Source organism: Phaseolus vulgaris, chromosome 1 (assembly GCF_051622355.1).
Source record: "Phaseolus vulgaris cultivar YP4 chromosome 1, ASM5162235v1, whole genome shotgun sequence".
NCBI classification, from domain to species: domain Eukaryota; kingdom Viridiplantae; phylum Streptophyta; class Magnoliopsida; order Fabales; family Fabaceae; genus Phaseolus; species Phaseolus vulgaris.
Window position 1 is genome coordinate 29072797 of NC_143498.1, and position 24782 is coordinate 29097578.

A 24782-nucleotide genomic window follows, 5' to 3' on the forward strand; every position below is an offset into this window, starting at 1 on the left:
GCAAACTTATTTTCTGAGTTTAACAACGATTCAAACAGTTTATACTTTTGCAAAAAACAAGTTTTAACAGCAGAAAGTTAAGTGTTTTCAAGGATTAGCATTTGTTCTTCAAAGATTTCAAAAATCAAAAAGTGCTTGTTCTTGGTTTGGTTCCAAAAGCTTGGTGTGAGGTGCAGCTACTGTTCTAGCAATCTTGCCTACTGGTTTAAGGCAGATCTTTGTTACCTCAATCAGGTGTAGTCGTTTCATTTCTTATTACTTGTAATAGTTTGGTTGAATCCTCTTCTTGATAGGTGTTCTTGGAGAGTGGATGTGTGTGTATGAGTGCTGAAATAGGTTTTTTCAGCAAGAGTACCTAAGTTCTTGTAGGTTTCAAGAACAGTGGGAAGTGTACTTGATTGTACTGTGTGTTAGTGAATTCCACCTGTTGTTGGTGAAGACTGAATGTAGCTCGGGTTGAGTGAACCAGTATAATTGTGTGTGTTCATTCTCTCCCTCACTCTGCAATTTCGTTTCTGCATAATTGATAAAACAGCAAAGAAATAAATCTGTTCAATTGAAAATAAATCTGTTCTTTCTGGGCACTGTGCATACTGTTCTTGATTTCTGAAAAAGGTATTTGAATCTGATAAGAACATACATAATCTGCTAAAACCATTGGAACAGATTGACTGTGATAGGCTATTCAAGAATCTGTCAATGCTATTAATTGAACCTTAAACAAATTGCTTAAAATTGAAACTTGCTGTTTTGTGATTCATTGTTCTTAATTTCTGGAAATTTCTTGACATCAAGAAGAACACTCATAGTCTGTTAAAAGTCACAGGAACAGCTTGTTTGCAAAGATTACTCAATTAACTAGCATACTATCAATTGAACCTTAATCACTTGCTTGAAATTGAAGCTTGTTGTTTTTGTGTTTCACTGTTTTTCAAATCTGATATCTGTGTGTGCTGCTGGAAATTCTCACTGCATAATCTTGTGATTAATCTTGCTGAATTAAAAGCTTTTCAAACAAAAACAGTGCTGAAATAAATCTGTTCATTTTTACATAAATCGATTTATTTTCTGTAAAACTGGGTTAAACACTGTTTCTGCGAAGAAGTTTTAAAAGGTCAATTCACCCCCCCTCTTGAACTTTGGCACTATTAAACCCAACAGCCATAACTGAGGCCGAGACCTGGATGACTCCAATCATTCAGTACCTAGAGATCGGAACCTGCAAGCCGGAGGAGGAAAATAATTTGAGGCTACACTATGATCCGTCAAGACCTCTACTGAAGAGGCTACTCCAGGCCGCTAGTAAATGCATCACCAAGGAGCAGGCAGAGTATGTCATCCGGAAAATCCACGAGGGAGTATGCAGAAGCCATTTAGGAGGAAGAACGATGACCGTCAAGGTGCTTAGGGTCGTATACTATTGGTCGACCGTTTAGAGCGATTGCACAGGGTACATAAAGAAATGCATCAAGTGTCAGAAATTCGGTCCCTTGTCCCATCTCAAGCCCGAAGCACTCCACAAAATGATATCACTATGGTTGTTCGCCTCATGGGGAATGGACATCATCGTCCCCTTCAGCCCGGGCAAAGGACAAGCCAAGTTCCTCCTAGTCGGGGTCGACTACTAAACCAAGTGGATCGAGGTCGAGCCCCTTGCCTCCATCTCGGCCAAGAATATGTAGAGCTTCGTATGGAGGAGCATTGCGTGCCGATTCAGAGTCCCTGAAACTATCATCACCGATAATGGTCGGTATTTTATTGACCGGGGACTTCAATCATTTTAGAGGACCTCAACATAAAATCAATAACAAGCTCGGTCGAGCACCCCCAAACCAACAGGCAGGTCGAGGCGGAAAATAAAATCATCCTGGATGAAAAAGTGACTCGGTACGGCGAAGGGGCGGTGGACCGAAGAACTAGTCAAAGTTTTATGGACATACCACTGCACGCCCCAAACGTCGACCCAAGAGACGCCCTACACACTTACGACACTGAAGCCATGATACCAGTCAAGGTGGGGGAGCCTTCCCTTAAAAAGCAATTCTTTGATTTATCTCTAAATCAAGAGAGTTTGTCGATTGGACTCGACCTTCTCAACAAGCTCCAAGACAAAAGCAAGATCCACGAAACAGCATGCAAGCTCCAAGCAGCCAAGCGGTACAACACGAAGGTCCAACTGAGGAGTTTTCAAAAGGGAGATCTCGTTTGGAGGATGAGAAGCGAAGCAAGGAAGAACGATGACAAGTTCTCGTCCCCTTTCAGGTCCAAGAGGCTGCAACTGGGGGGTGTACTACTTAGAATGGGTTTTGGGAAAAATTGTACCAAGGACGTGGAATGCCACGCACCTTAAGTTTTATTACAGTTGAATACCAATAAAATCTATGCACTCTTTCCTCGCCCGACCATTTTTTCTCTAAAGAGGATGGATAGGTTTTAATGAGGCATTTTTCTTCAAATATGCAAGCATACAAAGTTCACGCAATTCTCAAACGCTCGGGTCAGTCAAGGAAGAAGCCTTAACCGGCATACCCTACTGAAACCTTAAAGACTTGGTTCGGTCAAGGAAGTAGCCTTAATTGGCATACCCTACTGACACCTAAAGACTTGGTTCGGTCAAGGATGTAGCCTTAACCGTCATACCCTACCGAAACCTTAAAGACTTGGACTGGTCAAGGAAGTAGCCTTAACTGACACACTTTATCGACACCTAAAAACACGGTTCAGTCAAAGATGTAGCCTTAGCCGGCATTTCCTGCCAATATCTTAAAGACTTGAACTAAATGAGCACACGAAACACATTGGTCATATCGACTAATATCAAACACTTAAAAAGATAATTATCATTTCAAGTTACTCCGACTAGCTAACTATTAAAGTTACATTTATTAACTTAGGCACTATAAAGAAAAAGTGTGAAAGAAATACGAGCGATTTATTCATTGATAAAGAAAGAAGGTGAAGGTCACACCTCGGCCTCGAAGGGTACAAAAGGAAAAGCCACATTTCGATCAAAGGAAACAAAAATTTAAAGGCTAAACCTATTGGTCTTCGTCTTCAACTTCCTCGATAGGAGGTGGTCGTGTTGCATTCCTTAAGGCTTGCAGCTTGCCAACAGGCACCATCTGGCCTTCATAGATGTCCATATTGGCATCGAAGTCACCATCGTTGTAGAGCAGGTGAGCCTATTGGACGGTTTGATTGAAGCTTTAGCCCAACATCACCAACGTGTCGTCATGGTCTTGTCTAGCTCAGCCACAACTGCGACCTTCTCATCCTACAGCTCCGAGCTCTCTACCCGCATCACCGAGATCTCATTCTTGGCTTCCTCCAAGGCCTTCTTCAGTTTGGCCACCTCGACCACTCGCTCCCTCAACCTCATTTTCGTCTCAGCCGCCCGAGTCTCAGCTATCTCTCGTAATTCGAGTTCGCCTCCAAATATTGCTTCAAGGAGCTCGAGGCCTCGGCTAACTCATGCTCGAGGCGAGAGATTTCCTTCACCCTTCGGCCCCGGGCGTCAACACCCAGTCGGATCATAACGAGACACCAACATAGCATTTCAATGTTGCCCTAGAACAGGTCCTTTTCGGGAACGACACTGAGTAACTCTTGAGCAGCGGGGGGCAAACCGACCTGGACTCCCCTTGAAAATTTTAAGTCACCCCCTATAAGAGATAAGGGGACTTTGAAGCCTTAAGGGTAAAGACGGCGATGGTGGATGGATGGGCAGCATCATCGACGGGAGGAGGAGAATCTAGGTTGATCAGAGAAGGACGAGGAGGAGGAGTCGACATGCTTCTCGGAGAACATGTGGTGGTGTCTATGTTGCTCGCCTCCCTTGGCCACTTCCTACTCCTTTCGGCACCGGTCGAGGTACCAGCGCCAGAAGCCGAGGCGTTCCCGACAACAACGATATCAATGTTGCATCTGCCACGACCCCTTTCTAGAGCCCTTACCCGAAAGGCATTCGCCAAATCGTCCGCCTAAGGGACTTCTTTGTGCATCGTTTCTGCATCAAGAAAAAAAAACGTTAGTCCAAAACTAAAGGATCGATCGAGACAAAAGACAACGCAAACATACCTTGGAAGACCATTCATCGATGAGACGACTTGTACACAATTAACAACTTTTGTGTAGGGATCCTTCGGGGGAGCTTATGAAAAAGATAATATATCTCTTGCTTAGAGCCGGACGGGTCCACTCCTTAAACCGGGTAGGATTCCTAGTTCAAAACACAGGAAACCTAGACCAATTGGCTTCATAAAAAAAAGTACTTCGTGCCCTCGGGTTCAATGAAAATCTTGAAGAATTTACCCTTGAATTTTTTATAAGAGGTGGTGAAAAGTGTTAAAAAGAATATTTCCCGACCGACTAATGAGGGAATGCAAGATAACGGGTTCAGTGGAATGAGAGGTGTAATAACTAAGAAAAGTATAGGGAGTAGGAGATAGACGGAATGTGTCACATATCAAATGAAAAGTTTTAAGGGAAGTTCAAGTATTTGGGTGAAGTTGAGAGGGAGTCACGTTCAGCGCCTGAAGTAAGCCCATCATAAAATTATCAAAGGGAAGAGCGACATGCAAATCAGAGAAAAGACAAGAGTACAAAAAAAAGAATGGACCCTCCGAGGAAGACCGACCCATACATATGGTATCGGTCGGTTGGCAATGTTCAATGGCCTGAATGTCATCGCTAATGTCCAACTTTAAGATCAGGTACCTCCTCAAGAAAGAGGAAATGGAAGCCCCATCCAAAAAAGAAGAGATAAACTCAATTACCTTAGGATCCACCCAATCAAGCCCCAGGAGGGGGATGATTGCTTAGGGGAATCCGACCGGTCGGCAGCACCTTCCGGATCGTCCCTCCGGACAACATTCTCCAAAGGGGGGCAATGTCTGAATTGCCCCAACCAATAAGGGCTCAGTCGTGGAGGAACCGAGAGAAGAAGAAAACACAGAGGGAGATGAAGAAGAGGAGGATGAGGAGGAAGACATGACTAACCTTTTGGAATGTAGGGTAAGCAATGCGCCATAACGATTGAAGGTTTCGGAAGTCAGAGCAAACAAAAGCAATGACTCGGCACTGTAGGGGCCACTATTTATAGTCTTGAAGGGGCTCGAGAGACGAAGCGTCACATTCATCTCAACCGTTAGATCTTCCTCGATCCAATGGTCCTCTTCAAATGGAGACAAAAAAAACCCCTCATTAATGCACATCACATCACACAATCAGGCACCGCCCAACATCACGTCAGATCTCGGGGAGCCCAATCATCACATCAGTCTCGGACAAAGACTCTTCAGATTAACCATCCTCGAGCCTAAGGGCAAGTGTACTGGTAGGGTTCGTACGAAGGAAACCATGTCTCGGTCTTGATCGTTATGCCGACCGACACCACAAATCCAATTACGTTTAAGCAGAATTAGTGAGGCTAATCAACAATTAAGAGATAGGTAATACACTTCTAAACATGACCCAAGCTCTCTAACCTGGCCCAATAAGAAAGGCCCACCATAGTCATATAAATAGGCACAAAATTCAAGAACTATGTATGTCATTATACAGTACTCAAAATACCGAGTGTTGAATACTAAATCTAACTTGAGCGTCAGAGTGCCTTCTATAGGTACCATTCGAGTCTGGACTACGTGAAGAAAGACCGAGGAGTAAGTGAACAGAGGAGAGGAAGGAGCTTGTTTGCAGAGGAACTGAAGTATAAACCGACCAAGGAAGTAGATGAGCAGTCCCAATAGTTCTCTAGGCTCCAACTCCTTTGAGCAGTCCTAATAATACAACTTCAAAATGTATTTCTAGATCAACAAATGCATTGTAGAATGTATAAACCAAAATATACTAATACATTTTGGAATACACATTTTGAAATATATTTCAAGATTCAAAATGTATTCCAAAATGTATTTTTGAATTCAAAATTACAGTCCAGGAGGTATTAATACATTTTGAATTGTGCATTTCAGAATGTATTTCTAGATCTGAAAATACATTTCGAAATGTATAATTTGGAATAATATTTTTGAAGGATAAAATTAGAAATTTAATTTGTATGGGTGTGCAATATCAATATATATGAGTGCATAATGCAATCGTCGTCATTACGTTGACTAAGTGTGAAACCTGAGTAAATCATACCTATTTATGTGCCAAAATCTTAGAGATCATTGCATTTTGCACCCCCATTGTTTGAATTCATGGAGTGGTGAAATGTAAAAAGTACTCTGATTCAGGTTTATAAAACAACTATATTATGAATTGGGTGATCTATAAAGGTTATAAATTACACAATTCATAACTATACATTCAAAAAATGCGTTTTCATATTTAAAAATACATTTTAAAATTTATTAATACATTTTATAATGCATTTCTGAATTTCAAAATAAATTCAGAATGTATTAATATGTTTCAAAATGTACAAATCAAAAATATATTTTCATAATATATTTTAAAATGTATTTTTAAATTTAAAAATATATTCTAGAATATATTAATACATTTTGAATTTTACATTCTAAAATGTGTCGAAAATACATTGATCCAAAAATAAATTCTGCAGAATCCATAATCCATATTATATATTTTAGAATGAGAATTAAAATTCAATTTTTGTGGGTTTCAAGATCTACAGGGGTGCAGAATGCAATGGCCAATCTTGGATTCTAAGTTTTTTATTCAAAATTGAGGCTCTTTCTACCTACAGCATTATTATTACTAATTGCACACCATATTAACAATAAAAGACAAACATACCTTCTGTACCACGCTATTACTGCCGTCGCGGCCACTATCGTCGCCACAGCTGCAGAGAGAAAGCTCGTTCCAAAAAAAAAAAAACTCTGTTCCAACCGTAAACTATCATATATATTTCAGAAAACTTGTTCTGAAAATTTTATTATATTCTAAAAAATTTGTTAGAGAAATTTTGTTCTAGAAAGCTCGATTTATAATGCAGTGTCTAAATCATTCTGATCTAAAAAAAATTCAAAACTTTTTTTTGAAAAATTTGTTCCAAACTTTTTATGAAGTTTGTTTAAAAGATTTTCAAAACTGATTACAAAAGATAAAATTGTCATATTTTAAAATTATGGGTTGCAGTTAGAAATTATGCATTATGGGAATGCAGGAAGAAAAGGTCGAAATTGAAGGCAGACCTAATAAGATTGTGTGATCACAAAAGAAGACCCATCATGATTGATGATGAAAAAAAAATGGTCTTAGCTTATGATTACTTACAATGAAGCAGGCAGGAGAATTGATATGATTTTGATTATTTATTTTTCAATAAGTGAAAAGAATGTTTTGTGTCGAATGGACTGTTTGGCCATTCTTTTGACATGAGTCAAAAAGCATATATTCCATAGGTTGTGTTACCTAAAAGAAGATACCTCTATTCGTTTGGTAAAGGGATCTTTTCATGTAAAAAGTAGGGCCTTAAAACAAGGCTTTTAAGACAGATACAAACTTTGGTTAAGTAAACAAGATAAATGGCACCAAGAAAGATGGGAAAAAGTGATAAAGTAAAAGCACTTGCAAAAAAGGACCTTCAGTCTTTGCCTGGTTAGAACTGCACTTCAAAGCAATTCCAATTATGACTTGCTCCTTGCTACACAATTAAAATACAAAGAAAACGAGGTAGGGTAGTGTCCCCCAAAAAAGAAAAAGGATAATGACTTCACCAGCGTAAAAGAGACTTCTTACATGATCAAATGTGACCTACTAGATAATGCTTTCCGAGGAAATAATTTCAACTCACCACTGCTCTTTTCTTAAATTCAGAAAAGGAATCAAAATCATACCATTTAATCATTAATCATTAACTCCTCCATCTCAAACCACTGGACATGGACTGCATAAATTCATAACACATTCTATAAGTTCCATATACACTGCCTTATATGAGAAGGGTTGCCCTATCAATTTGTTGTTTATTGTTGCTTATTGTTGCAAAGGCCAAACCATCATTGTCATAGAACATATTTCAATATAGATAGATCAAGTACACCATTGAAAGTTACACAATAATGCTATCTGCAAATTAGATTTCTGCAGGTGAAACAAAAGCCAGCAATATGCACTAGCTTATTTGACTAAAAAAATGGCAATGGGAAACTTGAAGCCAGAAAATCACTAAATGCTCTCCTGAAATGCATGAGCACGAGAAATAGCTGCTGGATTGGCTTCCAAGATTTGAGAGGCACCCAATATGCGATCTTTGCCTTCTTTTGGTTCAATTTTCTTCAAAATATCACCATTTGATAGAGATTTCTGTTGATCATGCTGGATGGTTAATGCAGCCCTTATAGGACTTTTTGAGGCATCAATTCTGATGGTCTTTGGAACCAAAACACACTTCTCTGATTTCTCTTCATCAGCAAAAACCGTATCTCTAGCGTGTTTGCCAAGGGTTGGGGAGCCATTGCCCGAGCAGCAACTGTTACTCGTGGAGGAAGATGGCGAAAGGCAAGCATTGGATCCTATGGACACTGCCCCAGTTCCAGCATTCCAAAGTGGTGTTCCACTCCAGCATGATGGTGGTACAAGTTGCAAAGGAATGCTTGGTGGGCACATGCCAGGAATTGCCACCATTGCTGTGGGACACCATTGCATTGCAGCAGGACCAGTGTTGTATGGACTACACATTGGTGCTGAAGACTGATGAACTACTTCCATGGAATTCACATTATTCCAACCTGGATAAGGCAATACCCATGGAGGAACAGGGTAACATTGTAACCAATTTGATGTCTTATGTTCTGATAATTCATTTCCTTGAGTACCATTATTCGTCACAGAAGATCCACATAAAGATGGTTCCCCAGCATACTCTACACGGTTTATAGAACTTGCATCAACACATCTTCTCTCGTCTCTAAGATTAAGCATTGAATCCATTGATTCACAAAGAGGGGTATCTGGCCCAAATTTCAAAACAGTGCTGTTGTTATCTGCTGAAGACCTGAAAGGAACTGAGGATTCAAGACTTGTGACATGTTGGAAACCAGATGTGTCCTCAGTTTGTAGTCTGGAGGTAGGAATTCCATTAGAGACCATAATGTGTCGGTACTGAGACGCTAGGTGTTTATTCTTCCGTCTCCCAGCTCCTATGGGAACATTTCTCATTGTTCCACCAGCAGTCCAATACCTTTGACAGTTCTTGCAGAAATGCCGGGGTTGGTTAACGTTGTAGTTGTTAAAATAACAAAACTTGGTGTCCAAACTGTTACATCGTGGACACTGAAGAATCTTGTCTGGTTTCTTCAAGACTTTATCTTGGTCTGAATCACCATTCTCCGTATTATCTTCCACTGGTTTGGGGTTTACTATTGGCTCATTTTCCTTCACTTTATGTTGGAACTCTTGTTTACTATCCCTTGAATCACAAAACTTTTCTTGTTTTTCAGAGTTTTCTCCACATTCACTAGGCATTTCCAGTTCTGCCTTTTTTATGCTGCTGCAAGCATCCTAAAAATTTAAACCAGTCAGATAAATCAAGCAGAAAAAAAGAGCAAAAGGATACAAAATGATCACGTTATACTCATTTTCCATCAAATACTACAAATGACCGCATAGCAGACAATCAATATAACAATAATCTTCTTTGAAACCTCAACACAATATGAATCTGTTTTGTAAGTCATGATCAGTAGTTCTTTTATTAACTCTGTCCTATATATTAACTGTGTCTCAAATTCAGTTTATTCCATAGAATATGAGCATAAGCATTCAACTGAATTCATATACTTGAACATAGGCTTTCATTATTAAACTGTAAAGGCTTCAAAGCAATTACTGTACATAAATGCCAAAAGAAACCGCCAGAAAGAACACCTACAAAACTAGTGTATAAAATGCCTTCAATACTAAGAAGAGGACCAAAGTATATCAGATACTACAAGATCCAATCTAGTGAAAATAATCAGTTACAAAATGCTTTTGTTTTTCAGATGAAACGAAACCAACAGTTAAGGATGCTCCAATTCAAAATGAAACAAGTTCAAAGCTACATTCATAAGAATAAGAACTTGCTTCCTCTCAACACCGCCTTAATTTGTATAAACAAATCAAATCTCTAAACCTTAAACATACACACACAACTATTCTGAATTAAGCCAAACAAAATCTTTTATTTATTAAGATGCAACGCCACCCTTCAAATTCCACAAGGTTTTGAAGCTTGAAATGAACTCTTATGACCAACCAGAACATAACTAAAAACATCAAGAACCCCTGAAGACACAGCAAAGATGAAAAGAGAAACAAAAATCCAATTTTACGTCCAACCCATTTAAACAAACAAGGAATAAAAGCACAAAAAAACACTATTCATGAAGATATGAACTAAAATATATCTTGGGCTACAGTAAAGAAGTATGTACCGTGGGTCCAGAGTTGGCCGGAATCTGACATTCCGGCACCGGAATCTTCCGGCCAAATAGCCTGATACCCGGATCCTTCTTTGTCTCAGACATGTTGATGGTGATTGTTTTGCACACTTTGAAACTAAGCTCCTCCAACACCCATTACATAGAACAGAAGCAGAGGAAAAAAGAAAATCAAATATTTTACACAGAGAAAAAGAAAATAAACAAAAAAGTGGCTTTCTTTCTCTTTCTGAATTTGTTTCCACACAAGACAACTTTTCAAGTGTAGACAGACATCACACTTGCACTAAAATCCCTCTGGAGAAAAAGTCCCACCCTGCAAAAAGCACAAACAACGTGAGGCATCAAAGACACACTACACTACAGTACCATCTCTTATTTTTTTTCATTAAAATTATAAAAAAAAAAAATCTTCTTTCTCTCTTCTCTTTCCCTTTTTTTTCTATTACAAAGTCTTTTCCTTTTAAAAAAATTACCTTTTTTAAATTTTGAAAAAGTGTTGCCTTTTCTCTTTGCTTCTCATTTGCGTTCAAACATGTGACCCTACACTCAATATAAAATCCTTCTCGTATCACTTGGTTTCTTGTTTTCCTCGTTGTAACAATTTAGTATGTTCACAAACAATATATTTTCAATATTTTATTTTCCATTATTATTTATTCCTTGATATTTGAATACATAAATAACAATTAATGCTAACCGACTACAACCATTATCATCCGCTAAAATGACCTCGAACCTTAATAGACATTTTTAACAAATATTATTTAAATAGGGTGTCTCTAATTTTATAAATCAGAGATAGCCCATTAAATATTTAAGACTTTAAAAAGTATTTACTAAATTAATATGTTTAATTACATAAAAAGTTAACATCTTTGTTGGTTGAAGTTGAGCCTTGGTCAATGGTTATTGTATGATTAAAAAATTGTGAGAACTTTTAAAATGTTTATAATAAGAGAGCTTAACAAGGGTATAGAATTTTGTGTGTTTTTATAAAGTGTGTGTTTTTGCTTAGATGTGGGTGGATATGCATGATCCATGGAAGAAAGATAGTGCATTGAGGAGTGTGTTCTTGAGAATAACATGGGAAGTTGGAGTTGATTTGAGAGTATTATTAGAAGCATTAGTAAGAATGGGTGGGAAGAGGAGGGGAAAGGGGGTGGAGACAGGTGGCAGATGAGTAAGGAGAAGGGTGGAATGATGGCCAAGAGATGGAGTGGGAAAAGGTGTGAATGACGTGAGAAAGAGAAAGTGAAAGAGAAAGAGAAAGAGAAAGAGAAAGAGAAAAAGAAAGAGAAAAAGGAAAAAAAGTGATGGCTTTCATTTGACGAGTTCAAAGCAAATGGGTTCGATCTTTTCACGCCGCCTTCAACGTATATGGCTTTTTCCCCACCTCTTATACTTCTACCATACCATGCATGCCAATACATCGCATTCTCATCATGTAAGATTATATATATCAGAACTTTTTATTATTCTTATTATTATATTCTTTTCACTTTTCTTCTACACATTTTACACCTTCTAATATAATTTTAATAACTTGCCTCGTCCTAAAAAATATTGTGCTAGAAATTAATAGGATGGAACTTCTATGATCTAAACTTAGGAATTGAAATTATTCTCAATTTGTTTAGTTTTGGTTTGCTCTTTATTCCACTTATTAAAAAAAAAATGTTAGTTTGTAGATATTTGAAAGTTAATATTTCTAATTTCTTAGCATAATGGGAAGTTTGTGAATTTTAACATAGTTTGTAATTTTTTAATTTTAAATTTAAATATTTTATAAATAACAATTAATTTTAAATACAAAAATTAAAAGAAAAAAATTAGAAAATGAATTATTTATTATAAATAAATAAGGAAACATATTATGAAAAAAAGTATTTATTATAATATAACATGAAATAAAAATTTGTATTTGTAAATATGTGATATTAATTAAATGATAAATAAAAATATTTAATTAGTTGATAGTTATGGAAGAGAAATCTACGCATACTAGTGAACTTAAATGTACGCATGAACTTATAACATTGTAATTTTTGTCTAAAGTTTAATCAGAAATCAAACTCATGATATCAAGAGAAAGAATTTAAAAGAAAATAGGTATATAAGAAAAGAGACAAAAGAACAAATTTATCAAAGAGAAGAAAAAGAAAAAGGAGAGACTAGAGGTTTCGAATATCCATCATAATATAAATTATATTGAAATTTGAATATATATATATATAGAGAGAGTTTAAAAAGGTTTAATTCTAGTTTTTGATCTTTCTACAAATTTAGTGTGGATGTAAAATTGGTTTCCATAATTATAATAGTTTCGTTTTAATTTATACATTAAAATATAACTAGTGGAAAAAAATTCAATTAAATTTATCAATTTCCATTATTTATTTATATAATATAGATATAAGAGAAATAACATAGGAATTTATATTTAAGTAGATTTCCAAACAACCTAGTTTACTCATTTATGTGTTGGGTGCCACAATGACGGACATAAATATACTTATTTTTAGGTTGGTTAAGGTCATATCCAATAATGAATATTTTTTTTAAAAATATAGTTCCTTTAATTAAATCTAAAACTTCTATAACAAACAATCAAAATAAAGCAAGCATAATATATTTTACTAACCTATTAAACAACTTTTTAACGTTAAATTATCATAAAAATAAATATTAACTTATTTTAAATTGTTAGTGATTATCAATTATTTAAAGATGGTTATCATCTAATATATAAATTATAACAAATTTTGTAATAACAATTAGTTTACGTATTAAAACTCTCTTAATTATATAGATCACTACCCTTAGACTAAATATACTAGATTTGCCTTGTTCAAGCCTTCCACTTATAACATTTATTATAATTAAATAAAAAAAATTATAAGATAATAATGATGACATATTAATGATGTATTTGGTTATTTTTAATGCAATGAAGATCTTGGTTGGATCAAACTCAATTAAAAAATGAAAGATCAATTGACGGAGATCTTCTTCATAAAATATGTCAAAAATGTGTTGATCTTGCTTAGGTGAGATTTTAGCTTTTTAATTTGTTGTAGATGCTTCTTTATTTTTATTTGATCATTTTCCAAGTTAGAAAGCCTTTGAGAATGTTTGGAAGTACTTTACGGTTCTTAGTTATGTTTTAATTAAATAAAACACGTTTTAATCTAAAAATATTAATTTTTTTAGAAAAATAAAAAAGAATATTTTAATATATTAAAATGACAATTTATTCTATCAAAATCACTTAAAGTTCTAAGTAGTCTAGTTAGTTTTGTTTTAATTAATTAAAATGACTTAAAATATGTTTTATCATTTAAATCTCAAGTACTTTTTTTTGTTTTAATTGATTAAAATTGTTTAAATATAATTTCAAAAATTAAAATATAATTTTAATAGATTAAAGTTTTTAAAGTTATTTCAAAGAATTGATTAAAATAGTTTTAGTCTGTTAAAATTGTCAGGTATTAAAAAATTTATATATCTTTCATTTCAAAATCAAATAACAAACATTTCTCAAAACAATTTGACTACTAGAAGAAATTTTGTCATGAAAACACTAATCGTCCTTCTTTAATCTTTTACTTAAAAACCTTTGATTTAAGAACTTCATATTATCACTTTTTGCATTTTTTCTTCTTTATTACATTGTATCTTTGTTTTGGTGATAAATAGTACTTATGATATGGTTTCACAATTGGTGGTAATAGATCTTATACGAGTCAAAATTACTTTGTGCGATAAGACCATGGTTCACAAGACACCAACACGAGATGGAGTGATCACAACAAACAAAACTAAATTAAAGGAAAAGGAGAGAAGAGTACAAGTCATTCAAGAGGGTTTTATAGGAGTTCTTACAAAGAGAAAGGCTATGGAATTGGAGGAAGAACTTCATCAAGTCAAAAAGACTCTTAAGACTCTTAAAAAATGTAGAAATATAAAAGAAACAAAAGAGACAAAAATCTACAACTTGTATAGCCTTGTTTGGTCGTTTTCTTCATAGTTTTGGTAGTTGCTTTCAAGGATAAGTCTAACCTAAGGTAGAATAAGCCAAATCTAAGGAGATAATATGTTAGAAGAAGTCCCACAATTTCCTTAGAGGTTTGGAGTTCATGACTCTTAGTGCTATAAAAGAGCACCTTCACCTGATGTAAACACACCTTTGATAATTAAATACGTAGTAGTTTGAAAGTTTGAGAATTAAAGTTATATGTGAGAAAAATGATTTTGGTTGAATTTTCCCAAAATTCTTTTTTCCTCTTATCTTCTTCCCTAGGGTGTGTAAACCATTGGTAAGGAAATTCTTCATCATTCCTTACTTCTTATCCATTTCCATCCTTTGTCGTCTTTTCCATTCTATTTCTTACATCTAAATGTGTATTCTTTTTTACCTCCCACCCTTTTATTCTTTTCATGTTTTTGAGCCATCAAGATACACCCTAAAAGCCTAAACACTATTCAGCCCAACACAACACCTACTCACCCACACCATAGTCACCAAAGAAACTTTCCAAGATTTCCATCACACACTTATCCAAGACCATTCGACCTTTCCAATTTTCCACCACCAAAACACCTTCGAATTTCACACAACCTAGCTAGAAATGTTTCTCACCCTTTTCGCAACATAACCTACCAAAACGATAGTCGAAAAGATGACATCTCCTTCCAAGACTCACCTTCTTGAAAGTTTGCATCTCTTATTGTTTATGTCTTGTTTCTAGGCGCTTGGAGTGGACTTTCCTTAACATCTTGGAAGCCTTGAGAGACTCTCATCATTCTGTGTATTTTATTTAAGGGTTCTTGTAAAACTTAAAAATATAGTGGATTGCTATAATCAAGATGATTAGGAAATTGGATATAATTCTTATAATGAAGTGAACTAGTATAAATTGTGTGTGTGTCTCTCTCTCCCCCTCTTTTCTTTGTTGAGTATATTGCATATTATCTTCCTATACTACTTGCATATTATATATCATTCAATTTAAATATCAACTATACACTAAAATAGATATATTACATCCTTATTAATCAATTCTTTAAAAATTATTTATCCTATTGCAAAAAAAAATCCATAGTTCAATTCACCACTCCTTTCGAACTCAATCTATAGTTCCAGCAAATAGTATATTTTAAAATAAAAAATGCTTGAAAAAAAATTAAATTTTAGCCTTGTAATAAACTTTTCATTTCATTGTTAAGTTTGCAATTTAATAAACAAAACCACACAACAATATAGTCCCTAGGTATAAAGACAATTAATTGTCAATGGAACTTCTGTGCAATTGAAAAACCATTTAGTAATATATTAATTACTAAAAAATTAACAACTTTTTTACAATTAACTTATCTACATTTTAAACTAAATATATGTCCCTTTTTTACTCATCTGTGTCTTCTACTATAGTTGAGTCTTCATTTTAGTGTTCCTGGACTTTTGAATGGATTGAGATTCAAATAATTCGTATACCTTCACCTTTCCTTATTCCATACTTAATTTGTCCATATATCTAAATAAATGAAATAAAGACGTACTTAGTTACCATATTGTACATATATAAAAATATTAGAAAATATAATTAAATAAAAACATTATTCAAATTGTCCATAGTTATATAGCATATAATTTTCCTCAATGTTTTATAATGCATCTATTAGGGAAATTAATATGATCCAACTTTACAAGAAGTTGACCACGAACTCAAAGGACTATTCAAGGCTCGATCAAACATCTCAGACGGAGACATAGGACCCCGCCATCCATCCGATGATCCTCTGGAGAAGAACAACCAGGTATGGGCCAGAGTATCAATTATTTTTTCTTCTAGTCTTTTTAAGACAAGTTTAATTTGTAATCAATTAAGCTCACATTGGTCCAATTAGAAGAAGAAAAGGCTAGCTTAGGCTTCTAGAAACCCTAGTTTCTAGAAAATCATACCCATGTGCCACCTAGGTGCTCACCTTTCACCTAGATTTTAGAAGACTTTCCCATGTTCTCACATTTGACATAGTTTCTAGAAGCTTGTAGTCATTTATGCCCCTACCATTCTTCTCTTCCTCTCCAAGGCACTCATATCTATAAATATAGTGTCTCACCTCTTGTAAAACACATTGAATTTTGATGTAAAGAAACTTTGCTTGAGTGAGTCTAGAGTGTTCCATATTTTCTCTGAGTCTTATCTTGGCAGAGATATCTGCAAGTGGCGACTCCATCCTGACTCATCTTGGAGCTTCCAACACCAAGTGTTGTGATTCCTCTTCATTTCTCTCCACTACTTAAGCTTTCTCCACTTCATACTCATATTATTGTCAACCCATTTACACTTGAACACTAACACTTTAAATGTCACACAATAAATTTCTCATTTGTCTTCTATGACTTTGAAACAACTCATGGATGTCATATTCAGATTTTTGTGTTTAGAACTAGCAAAGTGTATGAACTCACCTTGAATGGTATCCCCATTATTTTGTACTGTAATTTTTTTTTTCTTATTTTGTCTTTGTATAAAAATAACACTTGTTAATGTCATACACCCACCAAATTTAGGACATCTTTATGCTCACGGGTAAGCCTCAAAAGTGTTTATGAAACATTGTCTTCTTGTAAACCTTTTTTCAAGCCAACCTAAAAGGCTCAAGTTATGCTAAGTCAATACCTAATTTTCATTCATTTGTGGGTATGCTTACTTGATTTCACTTATGTGGTTAGATATGTAAAGGAGTACTTCATTAGTTTGAGTACCCTTACCTTCACATATTCCATCTTGTTGTGACTTAAGAATTTAAGTTCATTTAGTCTTTGACATATATTTTGAACTAAACTCAATGACTTCCTATACAATGTACTTCTCAATAATAGAAGTTTCTGGGTGATACCGATTCTTCGTATATCATTTCAAGATTTTTATGTTCTCTCAACAAGGTACATATATCTCAAATGAACTAGGTCACACAATCAAATCTCCCTCACTAAATGAACAACAAATGCACCATGGCATAAGAAATGAAGAAAGGTATATTTCCAACACAAGATAATAATTATTTCATTTTTAAACTCATATAACTTGTGAAGGCCAATTACTTTCTTAGAAATGATATTGAAGAAAAAACACAATCAATTAATAGCAACTCCAATAGTAGAAGACAAAATGTTGTGAATAGCCATAAGTAAAATTTGTTGCATCAACATATGACAATCAAGAGACTTTAAACGAATTAATTTTAAATATTGTACGAGCACACAACTTTTAACTAATAAAAAATACTCCTATGAAACTTACATTCCATGTAAACACTCACATAAAATTTTCTTTTCATTTTTCTAATATATGACAAATTAAAGAAAATAGGTGCATCTTCAACAAATTATAGGTATATATTAAAACATATATCAATCTTCATCAAATTGTAACATCATTCACTCCATCCACTACAAAAATGTTATTAAATAGAAATCAATTTTAGAAATAAAAAATAATTAATTCTTATATTAACTAAATTAAATACTATTTTAGAAAGTTGATATCTAAAGTAATTTTTATTTTTAATAAGATTTATAAACTAATTTATAAATTGATATCTAATTAATTATAAAAATTTTAGCTATCCATTACTTTAGATAATAAATTGATAATATTGGTATTTATATTGGTAACGTGATATTCAACGTAAAAATTTAGATGATAAATTGATGACATTGCTCGTTATAAATAAAAATCGTTCGATTAAAATTATGTGAACCAAAATTATTCATTTTTTATACATACAAACTAAAATCCAGCCATTAAAATAATGACAAGCAAAATTACTTGCCCATTAAGTTAGAGAAATCAAAAGTACAATTGGACCCTTTTAAGCTCAAATTCGAAGTTCCCTTTTTAATATATGCTTCATTAAATAAAAAAAAAATACACAAAGAAATTTGAAAACAAAAGGAAAAGAATCATTTTGAAGGTTGGGTCCCCTATACCTGAGCTCGAAATGGGCTTTAAAAAATATTAAAAAAAAACATGCTGAGGTTGGGTCCCTCTACCCTTTTCAGTGGTATAAAAACATAACAATGACATTTGGGTGAATAATTTAGGGGAAATGGGACTTTTCAAAATAAAAAAGTTGGTGATGGGGTAAAAGAAAATCAAAATTTAAATTCATCAAGTATTTGTCTCAACACCTAAAAATCTAAAGAAAACGAGAGAAAACAAAAATAGACACAATGATATACACACATACTAACTTAGATGCACTATTTATTAAAAACCAATATAAAATAATAATGTAGAATGATGACATAATTTTTTTGTACTAGTATTTATCAGAATCCAATATAAAATAATGAAGCAAAAAAATTATACTATTATTTATGAGGTGAAAAATATCACTAATCTTTATTTTCTTAGTAAGAATTAACACGTGAATAAAGAATATTAATAATGTAAAGAAATATATTTATCTTGAGACGAATAAAGGATAAAATACTAAAGGTGATTTTGAAGCAAACACTAAGCTGGAGAGAAAAATGTATAAGCATTGGTCATCAAATCTTGATAAAAAAAAGCATTGGTCATCAAATAATTGTTAATAAACAAACTTCTAAGCCATCTTCAAATAAACTTACAAAAGGCTTTTTCTTCTTCTTTCAAATGCATGAGCTCTTGAGTCTTCACACCTGAATTTGAAGCCTCTCAATTAATCTTATCATCTCCTTTCCATATCTTTTTCTTTTATCTAATCTTTCACTCTCTTAATAATTTATCATTTTTTTTTTCTATTTGTTAGTCAAATGTTAACATTAAAAACAGTTAAATTGTGATTTTAATTTTATTGTAAAATATTTTTCTAAATTAGAATTTTATTTTAAGTAGGATGACATATTAAAATATTTCTTTAAAGAGAGCTAACGAAGTCACACAAAATATTATTATTGAATGAATCAATGTTTCCAAAATTTTTTAGATGTGAGAATCTTAGGTCGTTAAGTTATTTTAAAGAAGAGAAGTTGGCAATGAAATTGTGAGAGGAATATTAAGGCACTAGATAATCTAATCACAAGAAAGTTTATGAGATTTTGATAATAAGAAACTACTAGTAGAAGATGTATTAATGTTTATAATAAAGCGTTTTTATGTGTAGATATTAAAGTAAAACTATTAAAAATCTATAGTACTAATATGTTAGACGGTCTCACAATATTAACATGTTAGACGAAGCAGTCTCACTGTGTTAAACATGTTAGATGGTTTCACAGTGCTAAACACATTAAATGGTTTCACATTGTTAAACATGTTAAACGACCTCATTATATTAAAATTGCTAGAGAGTCTCACTAGAACTTAACTCGCTAAAAGATCTTAAAAGAAAAACATATTAGACGGTCTAGTCTTTGTTTATTCGTTTGACGATTAGTCTTTGTTTTCGTCATATATTGTCTAAACCATCATAACCTTTCTAAAGACAATCTTTGTGTTCTGAAAACGATTTCTAATGGTTTTTAAATTTCTAAGAAACTCTTACTGATCTTTTTAAATCATTTTAATCAAAGTTTTTCTTCAACGTCTTATTAAATCATTCTGAAAAGTTTTCGAAATTTAAATGTTAATAGAGGTTTTTGAAAACAGGAGTTCTTCGCATTCTTGATTCTATCTTAATAAAAATAATCCTATTTAATAGATTGATATGCATCAACGTTTGAAAATTGTGCAAGTATGGGAAGGTTTTCGAAAATTAGTGTTAAAAATAGTTTTCTAATAAAGAAGGTTTTTGAATTCATGATTTTGTTTATTATAATTGATTTACTTTCATTATAGAATATTTTGAATGTATTTGAGTTGTTTCTAAATGTAGAAAAACGCTATAAGATGCACAAAAATTTCCTTTATGAGCATAATTAATGCAAAATCGATGAAGTTACATAACGAGATTTATGCAGTTATCACATCTTGTAGTCTTTGAGTTTCAATGTTCATCTTTTTTAAAGTTATATAAAGGCTTACAAGTTGAAGAATAAGAAAGGGACCATCAGAACAAATTTCAAAGAGTTTACAAAGCTATTCAAAAGTTTCATACCCGCTATTTAGAACGTCTAATCAATTAGGTTCTTTGCTAAACTTTGTAAAATCTTCACAACAGTAAAAAATACCCAATGAGCTTACTTTGGCTCTCTTTGAGAGTGTTTTTATTATATATTGAGAGGTCATAGTCTAGGGAGAGATTAGGACTGATAACCTACATAGGTTTGTTACTTAGGATAACCTATAGAGGTTTGTGTACTCGATATAATCTGGAAAGGTTTATGTACTCATTGTAATCATTGTTTTGACTAGTGGAACGTCTTAAGCAGATCGCTTAAAGGAGAACTAGACATAGCCTAAGGTTTAGGGTGACCTAGTACAAAATCTGCTTTGTTGTGATCTTCTCTTTTCTATTAGACATTGTGCTTTGTGTTATGTTTCCCTTTGCGAATTGAGTTTAGACTACATTCAACTCCTTTTGTAGCCAGTTGATGATGGAAGAGGCCCAATAACAAGTTCAAATGCAAGCCCAATAAAGAGAAGATTCGAGCTTACCACTAGAGTTATGACCAAGAAGATTCAGGAAGACTGGGATATACTGACGGCAGAGAAACCTCCCAATATATGTTCAAAGATATCATAACTGTAGTGTAGAGTAGAATTTATTTTCTTGTTAAAATTAGATTAGGAATTTTACTTGTAATTTTTCCTTAGATGAAATTTGGCACCTAAAAATCAACCTAGGTTAAATTAGGGTTCCTTAAACACCTAATTTAACCAAGGTCAATTATGAATAAGCCATGGAGAAGAGTGCACATGTTTCACATGTGCTAAAAGCTTTCCATCACATGCTCCATGTGCTACGTCCAAAAATAGGCGCCAAATTCAAATGCAAATTCCATTTGAATTTAGCTTTCATTTCACTTGTATTTGGCTTTCCAAATTTCGTCCCTCCATTACTATAAAAGGAGGTGCTTGGTTCATGAATTTTTCAAGATTAATATAGAGTGAATTGCTGCCAAAATTGTGCCAATTTCACTCTTTGTCTCCTACCTCCCTAGGATAGATATTTAGTCTTCAAGTTTCACCTATTCCAAGTGAGATGGCCTCACCACTCACTCTCCACACCTAGCATGCACCTTCAAGGAATCCACAAGCTCTACGTGAGCTCCTTGTTCATCTTCCTTCATTGATGCTTCCGCCACTCCTCCAAAGAAATTGAAAATCGGATGAAGGCATGATCCATCAAGAGGTATCATGAGCCTAGGTTCTTCAAGAGCTAAGTGTGCCTTCTTCTTTTCATTTTAATTTTGCATTCTTCTTGTTCCCGCCGGTTGACTCGAACACCTTCGTGCGTCTTTACGAATTGCGCTTCAAGAACATCTTTGCTTCTGTTCCAACGTTTTCCTTCCTCCGCCGTGAACACCTGAAACAGAGAGACAAATGGCGCCCTCGCGGCCGTTTGCACTCCGACATTCAAGTCAGCTATTGGACAGGAAACACCAAACATTTCTCGTCGCAGAACACCGTAAGGTCAATGTTAAGAGAAATGCGTAACTGAATCGTAATTGAAAATGCTAGCTTCTGCTCAAATGTCTTAGAATGTGCAAAAACGTACCTTATTATGTTTATCGTAAAACCTTATATACCTTCCCGGTGTTTCTGTCCACGTGTCAGCCTGAGACTTGCGCATTATGTGGGCGCTCCTTAGCAACACTGTTCCTAGTCTTAGGGCCTTCTCAGTGTGTAAGGTTGCCCTGTCAAAGTGCAACTCGCGTGGTGGTGACTGCATGGGTGCCAACTCATATGCCCATTCTCTGAGTCATCCGCCCTGGGAGTTCCCTGCCTTCCTCACGTGCCATGCATGCAGATCACCTTCTGGGACGTGACCCTCTCATGGGTCGTCTTTGTCCCAGTGGCTTTCCAATGGTGGTGCGTATTGTCGCGTCCCTACACCTCATGCACGAATCCCTCGTGAGTTTGGTCTCTCCCTTCTGGTACTGGGGGTGTGGCTTCGGAAACCACCTTTCTTTATCTATTATTACTGTCTGGAGTGTTGAGGCCCGAGGCCTTCACGCCCCTACTGTGGCGCCTTCTACTGTGTCACCTCCTCCATGGTTATCCCTACCCGTGGGTATCAGGAGGGGACACTTCCCTGGCCTGCCAAACTTCACAGGCGCCTTTATTATGATGAGCTTGGGCGACGCCCGAGGCCGGACAACGCCTGAGGCCGTGGACCTTAAAGAAACTCCTTCCTGCCCTATTGTACTTTCTAGTGGATCCCTCTCTCGGGGTCCCACCATGTTGACTTTGGTCAACGCCCGAGGACCGTACGGTACACAAGCCCCCCAGTCTCGAGTTGACAACTGGTTCATCGAAGAGACTATGGCCTCGCCTTACCGTCCTACGTGGCATCCTGTGACAGGACAGGCATAATGTACTGAAGTGACGCCTTCCTGTTCATGCTGTGATCAACGCACACGTGGCTTAATCGTGCGGTTGGGACTTAATATCGCTTGCACTTCTCAAGTTTACGTTAAGTCTTTCAAAATTGCGCGCTCCAAGAACTGTTCCATCACTTGCACTTGTTCTTACACTCTTCACCTTCTTCCTCGAGCTTTCTCTGATTCCTTCTTGCAAAAACCGAAACTTTCGCTGATCAACCATCAAAGGTATATTTTTACGCATTGATTGCCCTTTACTCTTGCTCTTACGTACTGATAAACTGCCTGGGACTGTTTAGATTCTCGCATTTACGTTTTTCTCAGCATTTCCTTGTTCCCCTGTTTTCTGAGTTTTCTCACGTGGGTAGGGTTTTCTGGGTTTTCCTTTAGCTTCGCACCATAGCCTCCATTTGCTGAACCTTTGCTTTTCTTTCCCAGCTTCTTTGACCATGGCAAGAACAAAAATCACAGCCAACCCTCCTCCTCCTAGCATCAATTACAGAACATCATACCCCTGGGCCTCCGATAGGCTTTTCGTAGAGACCTCTTCTCTTACAGCCATCGTCGATTGGAGGGCTCATTTGGACAGTGAGCCCAACTTCGTGGGTAGGGCGTTTGGTAGGGTCCACGACGCGTACATATCAGTCCGCCCCTGCGTTGCTGGCGAACCCGTGTGCGTAGACAACCGGGCCAACGACGACGAACCTTTCTTCTTCTTTTATCAAATAGTTTTCAAGCGCATTAGGCAGCGCCTTCCTTTCACTCGCTTCGAAAGGGAGTTACTTACTGAACTCAACGTTGACCCTGCCCAGCTGCATCCCAACAGCTGGGCCTTCATCAGGGCTTTCTCCATCCTTTGCGGCTATTTTGGCCACCCCCCATCTGTAGATATATTTTTGCACTTCTTCGAGGCCAAAAGCCTTGGGAACAACCTGTGGGTCAGTTTCAGCGGGGTAAGTCATCTTCACCTTGTTCCAACAATCCTATAAAGGATTCAAGGGCAAGTTCTTCAGGGTGTGCTGCTCTGACCATGACCGCACAACCCTAGATGGCTTTCCCCTCTACTGGGTGAACGAAGTGAAGTCTAAGAAAGCTAAGAGCTTGGATGAGCTCTCCTCCGCTGACCGAAACGTATGCCAGCTGCTGGCCAGCTTGGGAGTCGTATTTGACACCGTAGAGCTCATCAGAAAGGAATATAACCCAAACGAGCTAGATGGTTATATTGGTACAAGAACTAGCTCTCGATCTCTTTCATACATCACCATGCTCTTATCTACTAACTCATACTTGTACTAATTCTCTGATTTCTCTTGCTTACTTGATTCTAAACTCTTCCTCTCTGGTGCAGGCATGGTGCTAAACGCTGAGAAACGGGCAAGACTAGCTGGAGTCTTGTCTGTTCGCGACAATGCCACAACTGGCAAGGCGGGTACCTCTGCACACCCAGCCCTGCCTGCCTCTCCTACTGCTCCTCTCGCCCCTTCTGCCCAAGCGACTCCAACACCTGCTTCACCACAAACAACTCCCCACCCCGCTTCTCCACACATTGTACCTGCCCCCACCTCACCACATACAACACCATCCCCTACTTCTCCAGCCCCAATTGCGGCTATCCCTTTGGCCACGCTCAGGGCTTCTCCTCCACCAGCCTCCCTAGAGAAAAACAAAGGGGTGGTGGTCATCCCTTCTGATGAGGATGAGGACTCTATAGTTGGCCCTGTTTTCAAGAGAAGGAGAACCATCGCAGTAGCCACCTCTCATTCCTCATCTGATAGGCGTCTTGCCTCCCTTAGGGACAACCCTCCCAGCGCCTCCTCACCTCCACAATATCTTGCTCTTGAGGAGGGAGATGAGACTGTTCTTGAGCCCACTCCTACACCTGCTCCTGAGCTTCCCCGGGTCAT

The 24782-nt window shown here is 36.0% G+C and overlaps 1 protein-coding gene across 1 annotated transcript; it reads right to left on the reverse strand.

The window, feature by feature from the left end:
• Window positions 1-7962: 7962 nt before the first annotated feature.
• On the reverse strand, window positions 7963-10996 carry LOC137813808 (cyclic dof factor 1). The gene is made up of 3 exons (XM_068616241.1): window positions 10874-10996; window positions 10392-10713; window positions 7963-9477 (listed from the first exon to the last, which is right to left on the reverse strand). Exons 2-3 carry the CDS (start codon window positions 10482-10484, stop codon window positions 8143-8145), a joined length of 1428 nt encoding a protein of 475 aa, XP_068472342.1. The 5' UTR covers window positions 10485-10713; window positions 10874-10996; the 3' UTR covers window positions 7963-8142.
• Window positions 10997-24782: the final 13786 nt, after the last annotated feature.

Coding starts and splice junctions, on each gene's coding strand:
- LOC137813808 (XM_068616241.1), bottom strand. CDS start 10,484: ATGTCTGAGACAAAGAAGGATCCGGGTATCAGGCTATTTGGCCGGAAG. Junction 9,478..10,391: donor CGGCCAACTCTGGACCCACG/GTACATACTTCT, acceptor TTAAATTTTTAG/GATGCTTGCAGCAGCATAAA.